Here is a 19,582-nt window from a genome sequence, read left to right on the forward strand (position 1 = left end):
TTAGGCGATTCACTAATGTGGCGATGACAAAATTGGGCATCATGAAAGCAAGGACCATCGACTGGTTGTCCTTGGGAGACAGATCTGGCAACACTTCATAATCATTCCAACGGTATGCTGTCAAGCGAAAAGGAACTCAAGGCAACGTTCGGACGCAACATAACCAGCTAAGACGCAAGAATTATATTGCTGACGCTTGCTGCATCTTTTCCTTAAAAGAAAAAGGAACTGTGGAAAGACTCAGTCAAAACTTCCCGGTTGGCTAGACTAATTCTCAAACACCACAATGCACTTTCTCTAGGAAAACTCAAAATCATTCAAACTGATTATTTATTTATTTATTTATTTTGGCATAACAAACTGATCATTTCAAATGCTTAATATTAGTCATCAGCAAAGACCAATTCGATGGTACATCTTCCCAAGCAAAGGTGAGCTTCTACTGACAAAGCCGCTGGTATGCAGCAAAGTACGGATCACCCAGATACAGTGGAAACTGAACCTATAACACATCCAAGAGCTCCCCACAGCAAGAAGACATAAGAAACGAGGCACAAATGGGACTTATCAATGTAGCAAACCGATCAAAACTGGGAAACAACACAGAAGAAACCATCTTCACTCACTATCTTAAGCTTGAAGTGAAACTCCGAACAGTATGATGAACTGAAGTTCCAAAGCATTTACAACTGTAATTTGCAGGCCTCCGAAAGCCTTCCTTCTAATCTATTTTGGATTTAGTAAGCCTTGTCAAATCAAAGAATTAAATTCTGTCTCTAAATCAACACTTTGCTCCTGCAAGTACAGAAAAGCAAATTCAGCATGTACCAATATGAGGCATCATCAACTAAATACTTTGTTCATAGAATGAGGTGTTTAATCATAAAGACACTGAGAGCAAGCCAAAAAGAAAGAAGATGATATCTGCATTGACCGTTAGGTATTACACGAGGATAAAGGGGAGAAGCAGAGTAAGATCCGTAGTATAGCAAGTCAAACATCCTGAATAGTTTCAATGCTCTTTCAATCCTTCCAGTGCGTAACCTAAAGAAGTGGGAGGAGGAAAGTAGTGGACTATCTATTTCTCTCCATCTCCCTTCTTTATGTAAAAGATGTAAAGTTTGTAGTACAACTTGAAGACCACTTGCTGGGTACCTCGGAGCAAGCGTGGTGGTGGAGATACAAGAGAACTATCATAGGTGAATAAACACAATGCATTTGACAATAGTACAAAGATATTATAATTATCCCTCTCGGCATATAAAATAAGTATATTACCCTCACCCAACACAAACTACTTTGATCAATTGCTCTCACAAACAGACTCAATTTTCCTCATTGTTTCACTCAATTTGAAACTTTCTTATGAAGCTTTGCTGTGAAAGCTTCTCTCAACATAACTCTGAGCTTAACAAAAGAGTAAAGTACAACCACGTAATTATGGAGTAGCGGTGCTTCCTATCGGCTGTTATTGCTGCTAGATCAAACCCCTGATGACTTGTTCAATTCGCAATACTCGGCTTCTAACTTGCTTCGGTCCAAACTAGTCGACTCTGTAGAGCCACCTAAGATTCAAACTCTCTAAAACTCTTTTAGATCCCGCCTTCCTCAATCTATAATGTCAAATCATCCACTCAGCAGTCAACAGCAACAACGCCAAGCATCCCAACATCCACAATTCCACATATGATGTGAAAATTGACAATGTGAAGAGCCAAAGAATCACCATCACATGCAAATTTCCATTTTTGCACCCCGCTGAAACAGGAGGGGAAGAAAAAAAAACTCTAAATTTCTAATTTCCCAGCTTAGCTAATGTAAATTCCCACAGAACAAAATGACCGCGACAGCTGATGAATCGAGAATCCGATCGATAGCACTAACAAGAAACATAAAACCCGTTCCTACTAGTGTTCTCTCGAAGAACTCCACTTCTTATATACCCGGACAACTATCAACATCAAATCGACACGGGATCGCCGTCGGGGCCGCGCGGCGATCGAGAGAGGCCAGCTGTTTCCGAGTGCAGTAAATAGATCAGAGAAGGCACACCTACGTCTGCTTGGAGTACGAGGAGGAGGAGGAAGAAGCGGAAGGCGCGCGCTTGTTGCGGAACATCATGTATCCCACGGGCAGCACCACCCCCGCCATCATGATCGCCGCTCCTATCAAGTACCTGACCGGGCTCGGCGGCTCGACTTCCATCATCGCTCTGAACTGCATCGCGGCCGGCGGCGAAATCGATCCAGCCCCCAAAAAATCAACACGGGAAGGTCAGGTCAGCCCCCGTTACGAATCATTCGAAAAAGGAGATCCAAATCTAGAGAGGGAGGGAGAGAGAGATACAGGCATGTTCGATAGGGTTTCTCGATCGGAGAGCGACGGAAGGAAATGCCGACTGCCGATTGGATCTTCGACGGCGACGGCGACGGGATCAGACCTTCTCCGCCGGTGAGAATTCGGACTTCCGTTCCGGGATCGAAGCGAGCGAGGACCACGAGCTCCCTTTGGTCTAGAGGCTGGAACCATCGACCAATAATTATATAAACGATACCCGAATTTTGTCTTGATACAAAAATATAGTCTTTGAATCTATAATTTTTTGAATGTGATACATCCACTTTGACTCAAATTTGGTCTCTGAATTATAATTGAGGGATTAAACTGAATATGTATTAAGATTCAAGAATTGCATTAAACAAATTAAATATTCATGAACAATTACATTACATGTTAAGCTTTTTCAAGGATATATAAAACGAACCATTTGAATTAGAAACAGCTTAAACTAAATTGAATTAATCAATTTAATCCGATTTTCAAGAGTGTCGGCCTGGTTATCGATTCCTACAAATGGAACCGATTGTCCGTTTCTCGATTTCAAGGAGAAATTGAATCTGATCGGATCATTTATACATACTTTTTCTTTAATTTCTTCGAAAAATCAATAAAATACAAATTAAAAACTATCATCACAAATTTGATGCAGAATGACTCTTCAGTGAAGAGTCTTTACTCATTATCGCTTCCGACAATATTTAAAGATTTGTCACTTTCATGGACGCTTTAAATGACCGGATTTATTTTCCCAATTATCGTTGGGCAGTCTGATGAATCGGATCGGGTCCAACATCGGGCCTGCAGAATCTTTAGGCCCGCCCTCAGGCCCAGTAAAATGCCGGGCTTCCTGTCGGGAACCGTGTCCAGTCTTCGTTTCGTCGCATGTAATCATTCCGGTACGTCTCAAGCGTCAACGTCGGCCAACCTGACACAGGCCGAACCACGTAAATCCATCCATCTCCTCGTTTCCCTCTTTCGCCTGCTAGAAAGTTCACCCGACCGAGCTCGGCTCCGCACGGCCCGAGGGGGGCGGGCGGGCGCGAATCCGAATTCAAAAACGACGGTGGTAATGACGTTGCTGCTTCGGCAATGCATTCGAAGCAACGGACATGGATCGATGGCGCGCTGGTGAACAGAGCGACCAAGGTACATGCAATGCATGCAGCTTTCACAGAGAGAGAGAAAGGGTCGGGGGGGGTGGTGTTTTCTGTAAGTTGAATTGAATTGCTCATTGAATGCGCTCAACGACTCGGGAGAACCTCCATTGAATTCTGCAGCAGAAGCCGGTCCCATCCCGCGGGGTAAGAGCTTCTTTCTTGGTGCTACTATTCGCTTGGGTAAATTTTTGGCCTACTTCCAGTTCGAGATTGCATTAATTCTCTCTTTCCGTGTCTCTCTCTCCTCTCTCTCTCTCGCTCGCGCATGCCTAACAGTCTAGCCTTTCGTTCAGGACTTGCCAGGAGCTAGTGTTATTCTTCGCTTTCTTCCTCCGGAAATCATTATTGTTCCTTCCGCTGAAGTGGGTCATTCACTATGCATCTGCATTTATGCTCGAATGTCTGAGCTTTGAATGGTGTGTTGGAGTTTATGAGGAGTGATCGAAAGGAGAAAAAAAGGGGGGGAAATGGATGGTTTGAATGCAGTGGGGAGTGAAGTGGGTGTTGGAAAACAAGAGGGTGGAAGTAGCTGTGCGCATACATGTTTACATGCTCAACATAGACGATCTAAGAGGTGTAATTTTCTTTCTCTTGGGCGTGTTCTTTTTCTGTTTTCGGTTCTTGTGTATGTTGCTGGCTGGTAGATGTGGTCTTGCTAGTGAGAATTCTTCAGGGGCCGAGGTAAGTGCTGGTGAAGATGAGAAAGAGGAAGGCTAGAAGCTATAGGATTGGTTGAGAAAAAGACATCATGAGAAAATCAGATGGTGAAAGGAGGAAGAGCTTAGACCCTGGGGTTGCCAGTGTACAATGGTGGGGTTAATTATTTGCATTCATGTCAATTACCGGCTTCTGCTGCACATGATTTTAATAAAATGAGAGATAGTTAAATTGTTCTCTGAGCTGTGAGAATTGACCCATGACCGTGTGGAGAACCAGGTGCCCTTGTGCCAATAACTCACCGAACAGTGTGGTTCGGAGTAGTGGCTTATAATTAGCGATCGCAGTTAGATTTCTAGATAGGCTGATGCAGGTTCTTTGCAAGTATCACATAGTTTTCTGATCTCCAAAGTTGCATTTCTTCTGATGGTTTCATTCTGGTTTCGTTCTTCTTGTCAGTACTTCTGATAGGAATTCAGATGTTTCAAGAGGTCAAATTCAGCATTCGCAAAGAGGCAAGAATGCAACACTGGTATGAACCACTACTTGTGTACATTCATTTCTCGCCTTTCTTACAGGCCATGCTGGATAAGAATTATCTAGTCTTCCCTAACTACTCATATGTTTTACAACTTAATATAATTTGACATGTGCATAACAGGTGTCACCTCTTTCTACGAGGGCCCTTGAAGTGCGAAGTCCCCTTCTTGAACCCTTCATTTATAGCGGCAAAATTACCACATCAAGTCACCGAGCGTCCTTGGAGAAAGATGTAAGGATTGGAAGTAGACGTCTTGGTAGATGTAGGGGTAACTATTTGAAGTTTGTATTCTAGTCAAGTCTCACATCCTCATGAATTTCGGTTTGCAACAATTTCTGAAGATTAAATGTCTATAGATCTGCGACCAGCATTATCTTCCCTGTTTATACCAGAGATGGTATCATTTCATCTTACCATCGATTCACCTACTGGAGTCATTTCGCCTAATCTACTGAAGAACAAGTGAGCAATTCAGTTTGGCTTCTTTTGAATTGCCGAGAATAGTTAGCCATTGCAAGGTTTCCAAACTTCTGGTCAATGGAGTACTTCGTGGGACCAAAAGCCCGCAATGGTTGGTGACCATTTATCATGGGATGCATAAGTCAAGAACCGCTGACAACCGAACTATCAACTCCTTATGCATCCTTTTGTGGCTACGTCCCCCACTATTCGTGGTTGGATTAGGAGCATGGTGTCAAAGTCGTTGCCATTCAGGAGTTGGATGCCAATCTGGCCTGCCTGCCCTGAAGCAGCCCACTTTAAACTTTAGCCTGTGCAATAACTATGCATCCTGGTGCAGCAAAGCTGTGTTACCTAGCATCTGTACAAACGCACCTCTTGATACGCACTTTTCAGATGATTCAAATACAGTCTTAAAGCTAGATTGATGGATGAGTAGAATTCGAATGTCCAGTGGAAAGATATATCTTTGCCAGTGGTACAGAACTAGTCCTTTTATATTCTGAAATTAATGAAATCCCTGATTAGGTAACCTATAGACGATATCTAGTATGGTGGATAAGTTATCGGGTACTTGAATCACAATCCTGAGAAGCATTCTAGATATGATCTTAATAATCATGATAAGCCGTCTTGAAACTTGAGTTTAATGTGTGATTTGGTACAATCACATGAATTGTTCTGCCTGTCCTTTAATGGAATGTTTGCATGTGTAGCATAAAGTTGATATCTCTAAATGGTAGCATTTATTTTGCGAGGAAAAAGTACCCAACAGAATTAAAGGTTGTGAGAATCGCCACATATTTGCTGCTCAAACAGAGAAATACTGTTTTGCACATAAGTATCGGATAAAGCATAATGGAGTTCCGCATTTCTTGCAGATTGAGCAGCTGCAGTTACGTTTGCAGCAAGAGAAATCTATGCGGCTTACACTTGAGAGGGCAATGGGCAGGGCATCTAGTACGTTATCTCCAGGACATAGACATGTTGCTTCTAAGGTAATTCTTCCCTTGAAAACTTTTATATTCATCTCACCAAAACATAATGTTAATCATTATGCTTCTGGACATTGACATGTCACTAGTGCGGTATTTCTTCTCTTGAGAATTTTTATATTCATCTCACCAAAACATAATGTTGATCATTAGGCGCCTTTAATAATTAGAAGCTGGAAATAGTTTCTTGGTATAGGTAGAGTTTTTCTTTGATGTGAGCTAGTTGGACTGCCTCATTTCATGTTCATCCATCTTCGGGAATTTACTCATAACTTGCTCAGTAATTTTGTTCCACCACTTAGATAATTCAATATTGAAGTGGCTCAAAGGTGGATTGAACTCACTATGAGTTTGTTATGTGAACATTGTGAAATATTTCATTAGGTTTTTCCAGGTACCTGCAAGTAACTCTTGGATCAGATAGCAGAATTTACTCTACCAATTAGTAATTACATTGAAGAGACAGATTAAGTTGTCAAATTACTCCATGCCAAATGGATGAAACGACATATATCCTAATTTGTAGCACTGAGACTTTCTAGTTTTTTTCGGTCAAATCCAAATATGGCTAGTGTAAGCTGACCATAGAATTCATCTATTTCAGACTAATGAACTAGTTTCCGAAATTGAATTGCTGGAGCAAGAGGTCGCCAGCAGGGAAGAGCACGTTCTCTCACTCTACAGGAGCATATTTGACCAGTGTGCGAGTCGACCTCCTTCCAAGCAAAGTTCAGGGGTTGCTTCTCCAGCTCATACAAAGCAGGCACCTAGAAAGCATCCAAGCATAATATCAAGTGCATTTTGTTCCACAAAAAAGTTCCCGCTGCGACCTTTGCAACCACTGACCTCTACTGATGATTGTGTGAAAAAACCTTCAAGGAGAAGTCATGCTCTGCCACCGACTGGCAAAAGTGAAACTCATTTTGGAAAGGCTACTTCCAACACAACAAAGGTAATCTATTGCTCTTTCTGTGTGGATTCCGTTGTTTCATAATGTTCTTTGTCAATATGAAAATGGTTATGAACCAAAGAAAATTGCGTTTGAACAGTGTGGTGAACTCAGACCGATGCTTCTAGTAGAGGTCCATCAGAGTTGGACGGTAATGAAAGGGATATCAGTGATATAATAGGCAGTTTAGAATTAAAACAAAGACGCAAATGCTTTGTTTAACAAATCTTTTGCATGATGACAGTGTTCAGGTCATCTCAAGACATATTGTTTCCTTTACCGTCGCTTTCTATTCTAGCAGTTGTAGTGAACAACTGTCAAACTAGGGCAAGTGCATAATGTTGGAATATGAATCGAAATTTTATTCATATGATGACTTCTCTTGCCTTCGTAATTGATTCTTTAATTTTCCTTGGATATTCTCAAGGTTATTTTAGTATGTACTGAAGCAAACTTCTCAGCCTTAAAAGGAAAAAGAATCTACACACACGGAAAGAAGTTGGTTTCTTTTCTTTTGGTGATAAGCAGAGCACGTGTTTCTTTTTATTATCAGCCGGTCGCTTGCCATTGAATTCTTTTTATAGGTTTCCCTAAATTATATTCCACTGTTGTAAATGAAAGGTCCAGCTGGCAGGGAGAAATTCGGTGTTGCGCATGCTGAAAGATCATCTATACGAGTGCCCAAGCAAGTTGTCGGAAGAGATGGTCAGGTGCATGGCTGCCATATACTGCTGGCTTCACAGAAATACGTCTATGGATCCTAAGAAAATCCGATCAACAATGTTGTCAGGGTCATCTACCAGCGTTACTCTTCCTCGATGTGGCAGCAAAGAGCAGCAATTCTGTTCTTCCAAGTCCACAGTGGAGATTTCTTGTCTAACAACTGATAAGCGGGAGTTGTCCCGTGCAGCTTACACTATAAACAACTATCGGTCGGTTGCTTATGCCCATGCCCATGCATAAATTGGCAGCACAGAAAAATGAATAGAAAAGGGAACCAATGAATTATATTTTCACTCGCATTAGAGGGCGTTCTTCAAGCAATGATATTGGAGTTACCTTTATTTCATATGTGAATGTAAATCTCTGCGTGTATCATCTTATAATTCTAATTATTTTTTCTTTTGCACCTCACTCTACTCCCAAACTAGACTAAGAGGCATGCTGAACAACATTTTCGTGACTTGATGCTAAATTCCTTATTCATCCATCAACAGGTGCCCTGCTAGTCCTTGTTCAATCATGAGCTGTGCAAACTATATATGAAATATATTAGGGTTGCACAACTCTGGTCATGTAAGCAGATAATTGCTTCGCATCTTCTGACTGACAGTTAATGTGGAATTCAAAAGCATTTTCATTTGCTTCATGTGCTTAAGTTTAAATTACATCCTTTTCAATGTGCTTTGTAGATGAGAACTCACTTGAGTGAGACATTATTTGACATAAATGTGCATGTGCAGTAACATATGTGATAGGATGCTTGATCTCATGCAGGATGCCTCTTGTTTGTCTTTTGAATTTTAGGATCTTAGTTGAACAGCTTGAAAAAGTGAATGTTGGCCAGATGGAGGATAATGCACAAACTGCATTTTGGATCAACGTGTACAACTCTCTTGTCATGCATGTAAAATCATGTCTCTTTCCATCTGTATCTTAAAAGCTTGAAATCAGATTGCATTTTCTAATAAAAATCACTTTTGCAGGCCTACTTAGCCTATGGAATCCCACGCAGCTCTCTGAGGAGATTAGCTTTGTTTCACAAGGTAATTCTTTTGTCTCCACTGACCTATGCCTAGATATATGAATTCCATAAGTTCCTCAGTCTGGGAAAATTCACCGGAGAGCTCTATGGAGATGGTATATGTATATTTCACAAGTAGGAATATTGGGCATTCTAACTTTTTTGGTCTCCAGACAACAAGCTGGCTTTTTACTGCACAGTTTGATATCATTTGGGAAGGAAAATCTTCACATAAGATGTCAGTTGGATGTCATCTTTCATTTTGGTATCATCTGTGGCTTTCATCAATGATGGCCAAAATTTAAGGATTGAAATTCATCATCTAGCAGGTTAATCATATCTCGTGAATTTGTGTAGCCATAAATGCAAGTGGACTCTACAAATGAAAAGCACCCCTAAAACTGCAGAGAATATGGCAGATAGAATAATTAAGTACTGAAGCAGAACAAGTAGGAATTGGGGCACTGAGATCCATACCAAGATCTAAAACTCTATAGGCAAGTAAAGCAGAACCTGAAACTTCAGCTAAGGCAAAATCTATAAACTGGATCTGAAGCACCTAGTAAATGGTCTTTTTGATGTTATGCTGTCATAAATTCTTCTGATCTAACTTATTCCAGGAATTCTTTATTGGATCTTTCTGTAGAGCAGGCTGCGTACAACATTGGTGGTACTATCGTAAGTGCAAGTGCCATGGAGCAATCAATATTTTGCTTTCGCACTCCTAGGATAGGACGGGTAAATTATGTACTCTTTTGAAAACACACCTGAAGGACACAATCACATCAACATGTCATGTTGGAGGACTTATACATATCAAGGGAACATACTGAATAAGTGTTTTATCTTCTGTTGTATCAACTATAGTGGCTGGAGACCATGGTGTCTGCTGCCTTGAGGAAAAGATCTGGAGAGGAAAGGCAAATGATCAGCTCAAAATATGGTTACACGAGCTCCCAACCCCTTATCTGCTTTGCCCTCTGCAATGGAGCTGCTTCTGATCCTGTGGTAACTTCTGAGATCAAGCCTCTTGCTGCTTTGTTTGCGTGTGATTGCAAATTTAATCATTTCATCTAAAAATATTTCATTTCGTGGAGCCTTGGAACAACAATTTTTGCTGATTACTTATCTAGTCCGTACTTCCTAGTCTGTTGGGCTGTGTTAACTTTACTTTTAGTGCTTGCAAATAATTATGGTCTTGGCTGCCTATTTGGGATTGTCTTCAGTGTGTAAGATAGTCTGTAATCTTTAAGATTTCAAATTATTTTTTTTTTGGTCTAAGAAGATTTCAATTTGAATGTTGAAGCTTTTCCCTCCTTATGTTCCTAATGAAGCATGCCTCTTTGCATTACCACAATTAACCAAAAATTTGATCTTATCTAGCTAAAAGTCTACACGGGATCAAACCTTAAGGCAGAGCTGGAAGCAGCAAGAAGAGAATTTCTTCAAGCAAACGTATGCGTGAAAAAGTCGAAGGCGTTTCTGCCTAAGGTGCTTGAGAAATTCGCGAGGGAAGCTTCTATTAGCACGGATGATCTTCTAAGCTGGGTTATCGAAAATGTGGATAAGAAACTGCAGGACATGATACAAAAGTCCATCGATCATAAAGCCAACAGGAAGGCATCTCAGATCATAGAGTGGGTACCCTACAGCTCAAGATTTCAGTACATATTCTCAAAGGATTTGACTGAAAAACCGTGGTGACAGAACAAGCAATGAGTGGGTTTTTATTGTTTCCTCAGAATTAGCCCCTGGCGAGGAGTTCATGCACATTATTTGTGTCTGATTCTTCATTGTAAATCCATTATCATCTGGCTTTCTCAAGTATTACTCGTAGCACTAGCTTTCTTCATTTGGCTCAGTATATCTTTTCTGATCACGTGGACAATGTCTGTGCTCGAAGTAGTTCTGAGTTACCCTTCGGGTGATTGACTGGGACATTATTGTAACGGTCTCACGCAAGAAATGAATCCACATCGTGCTTTCCAATGATGCTAGACGCAACTAGTGTACGTTTAATGCCCATGTCAAAATGAGTTCATGTTGTAACGCGAGGTGACTTTCTTTGACCACCATTTCTAACAAAGGTGACTTACATTAACATTGTATCGCAAACAAAGAAGGGCACCTTGGACAACAGATCATAGATTATGTTCTGATTTTCAGACCTTCTGCTCGGACTGCCCTTTCGATGAGATAACTTCAGGATGCTGGCCAAGCATGCCTCTCTGTGAACACACATTGTTAATTCGGTACATTGTCATGGAAAAATCTGTCATATAACCAGAATACAGTAAGGGCGACTATTTTCCCAAAGAACAGCCTTCTAACTTTATTTTTGCTGATAATCTATCCGCAAATGACATGGTCCGTCTAAAAAAGCCAATGAAATCCTTCAGAAACCAGCAAATATCGCATAATTAGGTGTCTTGGTAAAGATTCCACTGCCAGTACCTCATCAAATCGCCACGTGCGAACGATCATCTTTCCTGGAAAATAAAATCACTCTCTAATTTAAATGGTAATGTGAAAAATGACAATGTTTTCTTAGCAGTAAAATTACAAGTAGTAATTTGCAAACTTACGATTATGCTCGGAGAAGAAGAGACACAAAGGACGCGTTTGTTTAAATGTGTTTTTGTTCCCAGGAATATAAATTTTTGTTTTTTTTTGTTCCTGGAAACAAAAAATGAACATAAACGGATTTGTTTGCGTTTTTGTTCTAAAATTATTTTTTTGTTTCCAAAAACACATCGAACGGAAACAAAAACAAAATTTTATTTTTTGTTTTCAAGCAAAATTTAGGAACACTTTTTCTCTCTCTTCCATTTTCTTTTCTCTTTTTCTTCTTCTTTTTTCTTTCTTTTTTCTTTGGCCGGTCGTCGGCCTCAGCCATAGTCGGTGACCGGCCATCGAGGGTTGGTGATCTCGCCAGAGCATCGCCGGCCCGTGGCGAGGCTCGGCCTCGCTGTGGCTAGGCGAGGCCGCTGGCCCTCATCGACCGGTCGTCGGTCATGGCCGAGGCCGGCGACCGGCCAAAAGAAAAAAAAAAAAAAAAAAAAAAAAAGAAAAATAAGAAAGAAAATAGAAAAATAAAATAAAAATATTGAAAAATTAAAAGAAATAAAAAAATTATAAATTTATCAAACATGTTTCCATTCTTTTTATATTTCTGTTCCATATTTGGAAGATTTACCAAAACGCATTTTTTTGTTCAAAAATTATTTCGAAATGTAAATACTTTTTCTATTTCCATTCTCATAAACAATTTTTAAACAGAGACGTTATCAAACGCAACTCAAAGTAACTTTAGTTTCTAACGCTCTTTGCGCAAAATGGGACAATTAGATCATGTAAAGTAGGAATATGTTTCATTTTTGAGGGGGTAAGGAATATAGCTTAGATGATTTACAGTCCCCATAAAATGACCAAGCGCCCATGTCAAACCCAAAAACGTTAAAAACCAAACCTGGCCATGCAAATTTTACACACAAATGAAGTGCCATGTCTGACCATGCCATGAGATGCAAATCAACATCGCCAACTTTTCCACTTCATTTCTTTCTACCTCAAAATCATCGCATGTATCCGATGATCGGGCATAACAACTGAGGCAAAACCACACTGCAAAATACTGTTAAAGTTGATGGTTTGGTACAGTGCCATAATCAGACATTAGAATGCCGTGAAGTGGAATGACTTTGCCTTAATTGCCTCCACTTCATAAACTGAGCAGCGACAGATCGCCTTCATACATGTTAAATGGAAAATGTAACTGACAACCAAACCATAACTCCTGTGTGAAGCTATCCTGAAATCTGCAGTGTATATACCAGCCATGACCACCAAACTATGAACACTTTGACCATCAAACTTGCCTCACCTCTATTCACAGATATAATTCAGCTCTGTCGAGTCTTGCAGGAGGCAGCAAACGCGAAGCAGGCGCCATATTTCGAGCTTCCTCAAGCGCTGCCGTCTTAAATTTGGTCAAGCAAGAACTCATCATCCCAGATGACAGCCATGATTCAGCCTTGCTACTCCTTTTGGTTCACAAATTCACCTCATCATGATTCTTGCGCATACTGAGCTAGAACATTTGGCTCCTTTTCTAAGATCTGTTGCTTTGAACTATGATCTCCATCTTTTCCAAAGTCATCCTCACTGGACCGTTTCTCACAGATACAAGAGGTTGGGTACTCATGAAATTCAGCTCGCCCTAGTCTCAGTTCATCGGGCTCACCCATGAACCCTCTCTGATATGACTTCACCTTTTTTGAAAATGTATCCCAATCCATCTGATTCCTTGCCAAGAACAATGGACTGAGCTTCTTTGCATTTGGTCGGATAGTCCTCTTGTGTCCCATGTACCTCCTATGAACCAATAAGAACAAAGTTTGAGAGATTTCATAGCCTGTAGTTCTATGAAGAAATTTGGTAAGCTGAGGAATGATAAGCCTAAATAAAAACCAGAACAAGTACTTGAGCTATTGATAAGTTTGACTAGTTTTTCAGCCCATATTCCTAGACAAAAATTCCACTTCTTTGAATATTACTGAAATTCAGACTGAGAAATCAATAAGCGTCCAAAAAAGTGATAAAGAGGAATAGGAAAAGAGAGACCATAAGAAACTACATAATACTATGAATCTTCAGGATGTTCATAGTGGTTTACTGCAGAAGCATTATATTCACCTATTCAAATTTGTATTAGCATGATCTCATTATCCTCTGTTTTTTTGGCTATCTAATATCTAATTGACTTTCCAGAACTTCACTCAAACTCATGTTTTTGGGAACTTAACATCTGACTGACTTCCAAAAAGAATTTTAGCTCCAACTCATGTTTCTAATGACAAGACTAAAGAAGATGGCAATAAAGCCATAAAGGTATTAGCAGACAGCTTCCATTTAAAGGCTGCTAACACTACTGGGGTGTATATCGTAGGCTTCTTTCACTTTGACTACATAGACTAAGGACACGAGACTATATCCTAAATAGCTTCCATCTGGAGATTTGGTAAGAAAAAATGAATTACTTGACATCAGTTCCCATATCAGAGAAGTTTCTGCACCTGTCTTATCCTTTTCTATCATTGGACTCTCACATACAACATTTCATATGCTGCATAAGACGTTAAATCAAAGTCACTAGTTCTTTAAACCCCCAAAAAGAGTAGTTTAGTAACATCTTACTAAAGTTGGGCAATAACTGCTCACCTTCTACCCGCAAGAATTTTGGCCATATTGCCATTATTATTTGTGACAAAGACGTCACTCTCATCACAGACAATGTAGTCAATTGCGGCCAATCGGGAAGAAAATGGTAGGAAGGGTTTCAGATCATCATTTGCAAGCATCTCCTTTGTATAAAAATTTGGAAAGAGTTCTCTGAGAGGCTGCAGAGTCTTTTCGCCGCCATATATTTCTCCAGATGCAACATAGATGTATGTATCATTTGAAAAACCAAGAGCTCGCAGCATCAATCCCACCTCATGAGGAGTAAGTGGACACTTTCCCCGCTTTCTTTCTCCCTCAGGGCTCAAATCCTGCACAGGAAAAATGCAAAAGATGTCGAATTGTAAAATGGGATAGATAAATATCGAGAATAAGAAATAGGACAGCTAATATATGGATATTGTGCCAGCATGTGGAGTAAATGACATAAGATGTGGAATAAAGTAATGAATTGCTTTTTTAGTTGAGATACAAACTAAACATGAAAATTTCTAATTTTAAGCGACTGAAGTCTCACAGGTAAAGTTGTCCATCGTTTCCTTATTTCACCAAGCTCATATCTCTCCTTATCTCCACCACCATAGTAGCACCCAGAAAATGCTAGCATATCAGGTTCAAACCTGTGATGGAAATAATTTCAGGCAAAGTAAGAATGCTTTGCTTCAAACTGCATACACTCAAAGCATACAATAATGTTAGTCTAGCTTTCTTATGACCTTCCATTGTGTGATGCAACACCGCCATGATACATCCTATAAATAAGTATCAAAGTGGACACCACAACCAACGGCAAGTGAATGAGGCAGACATACTAAAAACACTGACCTCTGAGAAGGCATTAGTATTAAAACAAGCATAAAGGCGCAATAAGGCAGGCTACCGAGAAAGTAAAGCATAGATCTCCAAAGAACATTAAAAAAATTCAAGACACCACTTCCCAACACTTGAAAAGTTAAGTTCTGCAAATCATTTTTTGTCCTCTCCTTTTACTTTATTTTTTATTTTATATATTTGAGAGAGAACTTTAAGATATGACTGTATATTCCATATTTAGGGACTGACAGTGGTTGTTGGAGATCCAGATGTGTTTCTAAACAGCAAATGGCTCGTGGACAGAAACATGGGGAGAAAACAAAGTGATTATCTCTCGGTTATTAAGAGGATGCGATAGTATGGTTGCACTACACCAGAAGTATCAGGAGCTCCGTGAGTCAAACTCCGAGGTAGCTCGAGACTTGTATCCCTTTCACGCTCACGTCACTTTGAGGTACCACAGTCATTACATGCAACTATCTCCACTATAGAAAGAACCCACAATTCATATAAAAAATTTCCGAATAATAATATTGTACCAAAGGGGTTCAATATCTTTGGTACAATATAATAAGGATAAATTCACTTTGAAAAAGTCAACAGCTTAGACACTGTGCACATCCTCTGCTCCATAAACAATCACAACAGTGGCATCTGAAGTCAAGGAAGCCGTGAAGGCAAGGCGACTATTTACTATAAAGGAGATGTAAGAGGATAAGTGGTTTCATTAGATTGTCATTGCTATCTTAGGATTAGTTAGTTCTATTTCTTGATGGGAGCAGCATATCTTCAGCAACATCTAATGCAGGCCCAACAATTTTTACTCACAATGCTTTCCATGCACATGGTCTGGATCCAAATGCAATATGCAAAACAAATAATATGCAGGAAAGGACCGATGGAATGGCACAATTTAGTAATAGGGCCGAACCTCAGGTGAATTGCAATGTAACGTTTAGCCATCTTTCTCATTGTTGTTACAAGTCTCTGACCAAGTCCTATAATCGGATTTGTAAATCTCAGTGCATGATAGTTCACTCGGCAACGCAGTTTTTGCAGCTCATCGTCAAGGTTACTTGCAAGTCTGTAATCAAATTTTGTCAATTGCACAACCTGCAGGTATTCAAAGTCAAGACAGAAACTTAGGTTAAGGACTCCATTCCAATTTGATACACAATAAGAGCTGTTGAATCTAAATGGAAAAAATCTGAGGCTGTTGGCTTCAATGTGCATGCTCTGTGACTAATAAATTAAAGCCAAAGATTTCTACCATATAGTCTTTAATAAAGTACGATTGTAACAGAAAAAAGTTTCCTTACTCGTCTCCTCAAGAGAATGGGAAGAACTTGATCTAAATAATATTCAGGGGCAGATTTCCTCGGAACACGCATGGTATATGGTGGTTTCTCCATTGTTCGCATAAACTTATCAGGTACTCTTTTGACAATAGTAACATCTTTCGAGAGGGAGGAGATAAACCAATCTACATCAAAGATGTTGACAAAATCACTGCATGCAAAGTGAGGAGCTTTTAGAACTCAGTGAGATTTAAAGTAAAACTGGTCTAAATTATTTCTTAAAGAGCTAATACAGAGGTTTAAGTAACAGACCTATCATCTTTCCAATACGAATGATGATCCAGCTCAGGAACTACCAGCGTTGCGTTAAGAATTCGTGCAACAACTACAGCATCTGTTATCTGAGGAAGGAAAGTAGCTATTTTAGGAGACAGTTGTCATTTTTCACACTAAGGAAGTTCCCTCATACAACAAGATATACAGCACTCAACAGAACTCAACAAAGAAATGGCTAAGCAGATGACGCCAAAACGCAGAGAGAGAGAGAGAGAGAGAGAGAGAGAGAGAGAGAGATGTCATATTTTGAGATTTATAATACCATTGAGACATATACAAGAAAAAAAAAACACTGAATGCATCGTGCAAAAAATGGAACAGTATAGCCAGAGAAATTTTCTTCATGCACTTACTCCTGTTCTCTGCTGATTAAGCCCCCCACTAGTTGCAATTAGCAGATAACCATTTGATTGTCGCTCACGGACAGCAGCTGCAATCACCAATCATCAGTGCTAGAGAGTAAAAGTTGCACAACAGTTGCATAACTTCTAGGATGTATTGTAAAAATGGGATAAATGACCACTGTAACTACTCTTTGGTATTGCATATTAGGAGGTTATAATCGCTCAGACCCCCTCACACTTTCTCTATGATTTCTTAGACAGAATAAAAGATGGCATCCTTGAAGCAGAAGGCAAGCCCATCAAATGGGTCAGGTTAAGGATTGTCCATTTTGCCAAATGATAATTTCATATTTTAAGGGGCGTGGTTGAGATTATCAGCCCCTCCAAATGATTTTCAATTTTTCATCGGCAAAATAGTATCCAGCTACTGCTCCAGATTCATGAAAAATGATATGTGGGACAATGCAAATTTATCAAGGAGAAGACAGACGTAAGGAGCTTAGATATCGGCAACCTGCTGAGAATACTGCCAACTTATACAGTGGCAAAACATTGAGACAACCCAAAATGAGCAAGACATCTAATTGTTAATCGTTTTCTTCTTTATACAAGGCACAATTTCTCTAGTGATTCCATATATCTTGCATGATGGACACAATGTAAAAAAATGTAAAAAACTCGAAAACTACTCAGGGACCAGCTGATCTACCAGAATATGTCCAAAGTGTACCTATGAGACAAAGGGCATCACTATGGCTGACAATTAATCATCAAAGAGAGACTTAACTTCAAATGCAGGCAGCATTAAACTAGAAATGCCAAAACTTTAAGCTTAAGCAAGACCTAAAAGGAAAGTAAGGACCATAAGAAGGCCAATTTTATATATCCCTGAACTAAAAGGAACGTGAGAAAAATGATCAAGCATAGATAATGACGACATTTTAGAATGAGCAACTACATTCCATGGACATCTAGTCTTCAGCAAAGTAATTGATAGTATCAATTTTGTATGTCAACAAAATCAGATAGGAAGTAACAGAGAGAAAACTGCAGAATTCGAAAATGGAGGAAAAAAGCATCTTTTAAAAGGAACAACATGTAAACACATCCACTTACCTGAGAAATGAGAACCCCTCTGACTGCATCCACGGAAGAACTTTGCATCTTTCGACTTCCATATATCAATCGGGGCACGGTGACCCCCGTCCTGTGCATTCACGCGATCACTTGTTGGATCAAAGCAGGTCGAAAATACGCAGCATCAGGCTATCAAACTACAGAGATGATGCAGTTGCAAGCACACGAATATAAAAGGGTGTCTCGATCTTGCTTTGGTAAAATGTGCACATTACAAAGGTGGACTCTTTCATCGTATGAACACTAACAATATCATGCATTCGTCTAACACACCGGCATCATTATCAGCAAGACTGAAATTTGCTTATTCAAAAGGAGAAAATAGAAGCAGTCAATTTGGGAAGTTTTCCCAGAATCCCCAGAAGCGTGACAAACGCAGAAGCTCAAGCTTCAAACAAATGGGATTCCAAAAGATAAGAGCAGGAAGAAGAGAGAAAGAAAGCAAGAAAGAAAGAAGGAACAATTACCAGCTTGGAGTACAAGCTCCTCTTGCCCAGCCGCTGGGAGTTCCACCACTCGAGATCAGAGGCCACGTGACCCGTGAACAGCGAAATCAACCCCAGCCCGAAGAGCATCACCCCGCACACGATCGACCACGACACCCTCCTCCTCTTCGCCGCCGATTTCCAGAACACCTGCTTCGGATCGCCGCACTTCCCGCCGTTCCCCCCGCCGCCGTTCCCGCCGCCGCCGACGCCGTTGCTCTGTTGCTGCAGTAACAAGGACCAGGGGCTCAACTTCCAGCACGGCTTCGCCGAGCCCATCGCTGGCCCTCAGGATAGCAACGACCCAAGCGACATTGGGGTGACCCGGAGCTGCCCTTTTCCCCCCGGCACCGAGAGGAGCGGCCCTCGTGCTCAAGCAACCGAACGGACCACGAGAGCGCAGCGGAAAAGACAGAGAGAGAAAGAGATAGAGAGAGAGAGGGGGGGAGGGAGTTAATGGTGGGAGGTGAATTGAGGTGGGGAAATTGAATGTGGCAGAGGCTAGGGTTTTGGAGATCAGTTTGCGGTGCGGGAATTTGAATGCGAGGGGAACTGTGGGAGCTTTAGAGAGAGAGAGAGAGAGAGATGATTGTCCTGTTAAAGCTGAACAGTGGAATCGGTGTGGAGAGAGAAAGGAAGAGAGAGAGAGGATTAACGAGGAAATGCTGCTTCTTTGCTGCTGATTACGGCATTGGGATCTGGGAAAAGCGACAGAATTTGGAGAAGTCTGCGCATTACAGACTCCGATTCGTCGGAGTGAGAAACACGACGACGACGACGACGACGATGACGACGGTGAAAACTGCGTTTCCTCCGGTTATCGCGGAACGGAGTTTTGAAGTGCAACCGCCCGAAGGAGGGGCAGCGGGGGAAAAACTCCGTTCCTTCCCAAAGCTTATTTTTATGGAGGGGTAGAACCGTAATTTCGACTGAGCGTACGTACGTAATATGCTGCTCTAGGAACATACTCACTGTTCACTCACGTGTCCATTTTTTTGGGCATCGGGGGTATTCCCAAATTCGGCATTCGGCGTCCGATTTGAAAATTTGTAACGGATTCGATGTTGAATTTACGGGGGCCTGATGTCG

The 19,582-nt window shown here is 40.7% G+C and overlaps 3 protein-coding genes across 5 annotated transcripts; 1 reads left to right on the forward strand and 2 right to left on the reverse strand.

Moving 5' to 3' along the window:
* Window positions 1–313: 313 nt before the first annotated feature.
* On the reverse strand, window positions 314–2,544 carry LOC104443674. 3 transcript variants are annotated; one of them, XM_039311808.1, is made up of 3 exons: window positions 2,347–2,544; window positions 2,057–2,217; window positions 314–795 (listed from the first exon to the last, which is right to left on the reverse strand). In XM_039311808.1, the coding sequence occupies exons 1-3, from the start codon at window positions 2,527–2,529 to the stop codon at window positions 777–779; spliced, it is 363 nt and encodes a 120-aa protein (XP_039167742.1). In that variant the 5' UTR covers window positions 2,530–2,544; the 3' UTR covers window positions 314–776. The 3 variants fall into 3 exon arrangements, with proteins under 3 accessions (XP_039167742.1, XP_039167743.1, XP_039167744.1); XM_039311809.1 differs by lacking the exon at window positions 2,347–2,544 and having other exon boundaries at window positions 2,057–2,223; XM_039311810.1 differs by lacking the exon at window positions 2,347–2,544 and having other exon boundaries at window positions 2,053–2,223.
* Window positions 2,545–3,743: 1,199 nt separating this feature from the next.
* On the forward strand, window positions 3,744–10,811 carry LOC104445965. The gene is made up of 11 exons (XM_018874541.2): window positions 3,744–4,071; window positions 4,614–4,686; window positions 4,816–4,926; window positions 6,036–6,152; window positions 6,754–7,101; window positions 7,720–8,030; window positions 8,626–8,725; window positions 8,805–8,864; window positions 9,494–9,580; window positions 9,710–9,850; window positions 10,226–10,811. The coding sequence occupies exons 1-11, from the start codon at window positions 3,965–3,967 to the stop codon at window positions 10,544–10,546; spliced, it is 1,776 nt and encodes a 591-aa protein (XP_018730086.2). The 5' UTR covers window positions 3,744–3,964; the 3' UTR covers window positions 10,547–10,811.
* Window positions 10,812–12,301: 1,490 nt separating this feature from the next.
* LOC104443675 (O-fucosyltransferase 29) lies at window positions 12,302–19,330 on the reverse strand. Its single transcript, XM_010057182.3, has 9 exons — window positions 18,476–19,330; window positions 17,988–18,078; window positions 16,881–16,957; window positions 16,504–16,592; window positions 16,213–16,402; window positions 15,825–16,006; window positions 14,598–14,700; window positions 14,063–14,391; window positions 12,302–13,216 (listed from the first exon to the last, which is right to left on the reverse strand). Exons 1-9 carry the CDS (start codon window positions 18,770–18,772, stop codon window positions 12,910–12,912), a joined length of 1,665 nt encoding a protein of 554 aa, XP_010055484.1. The 5' UTR covers window positions 18,773–19,330; the 3' UTR covers window positions 12,302–12,909.
* Window positions 19,331–19,582: the final 252 nt, after the last annotated feature.

The sequence above is a fragment of the Eucalyptus grandis genome, chromosome 5, assembly GCF_016545825.1.
Source record: "Eucalyptus grandis isolate ANBG69807.140 chromosome 5, ASM1654582v1, whole genome shotgun sequence".
Taxonomy (NCBI): domain Eukaryota; kingdom Viridiplantae; phylum Streptophyta; class Magnoliopsida; order Myrtales; family Myrtaceae; genus Eucalyptus; species Eucalyptus grandis.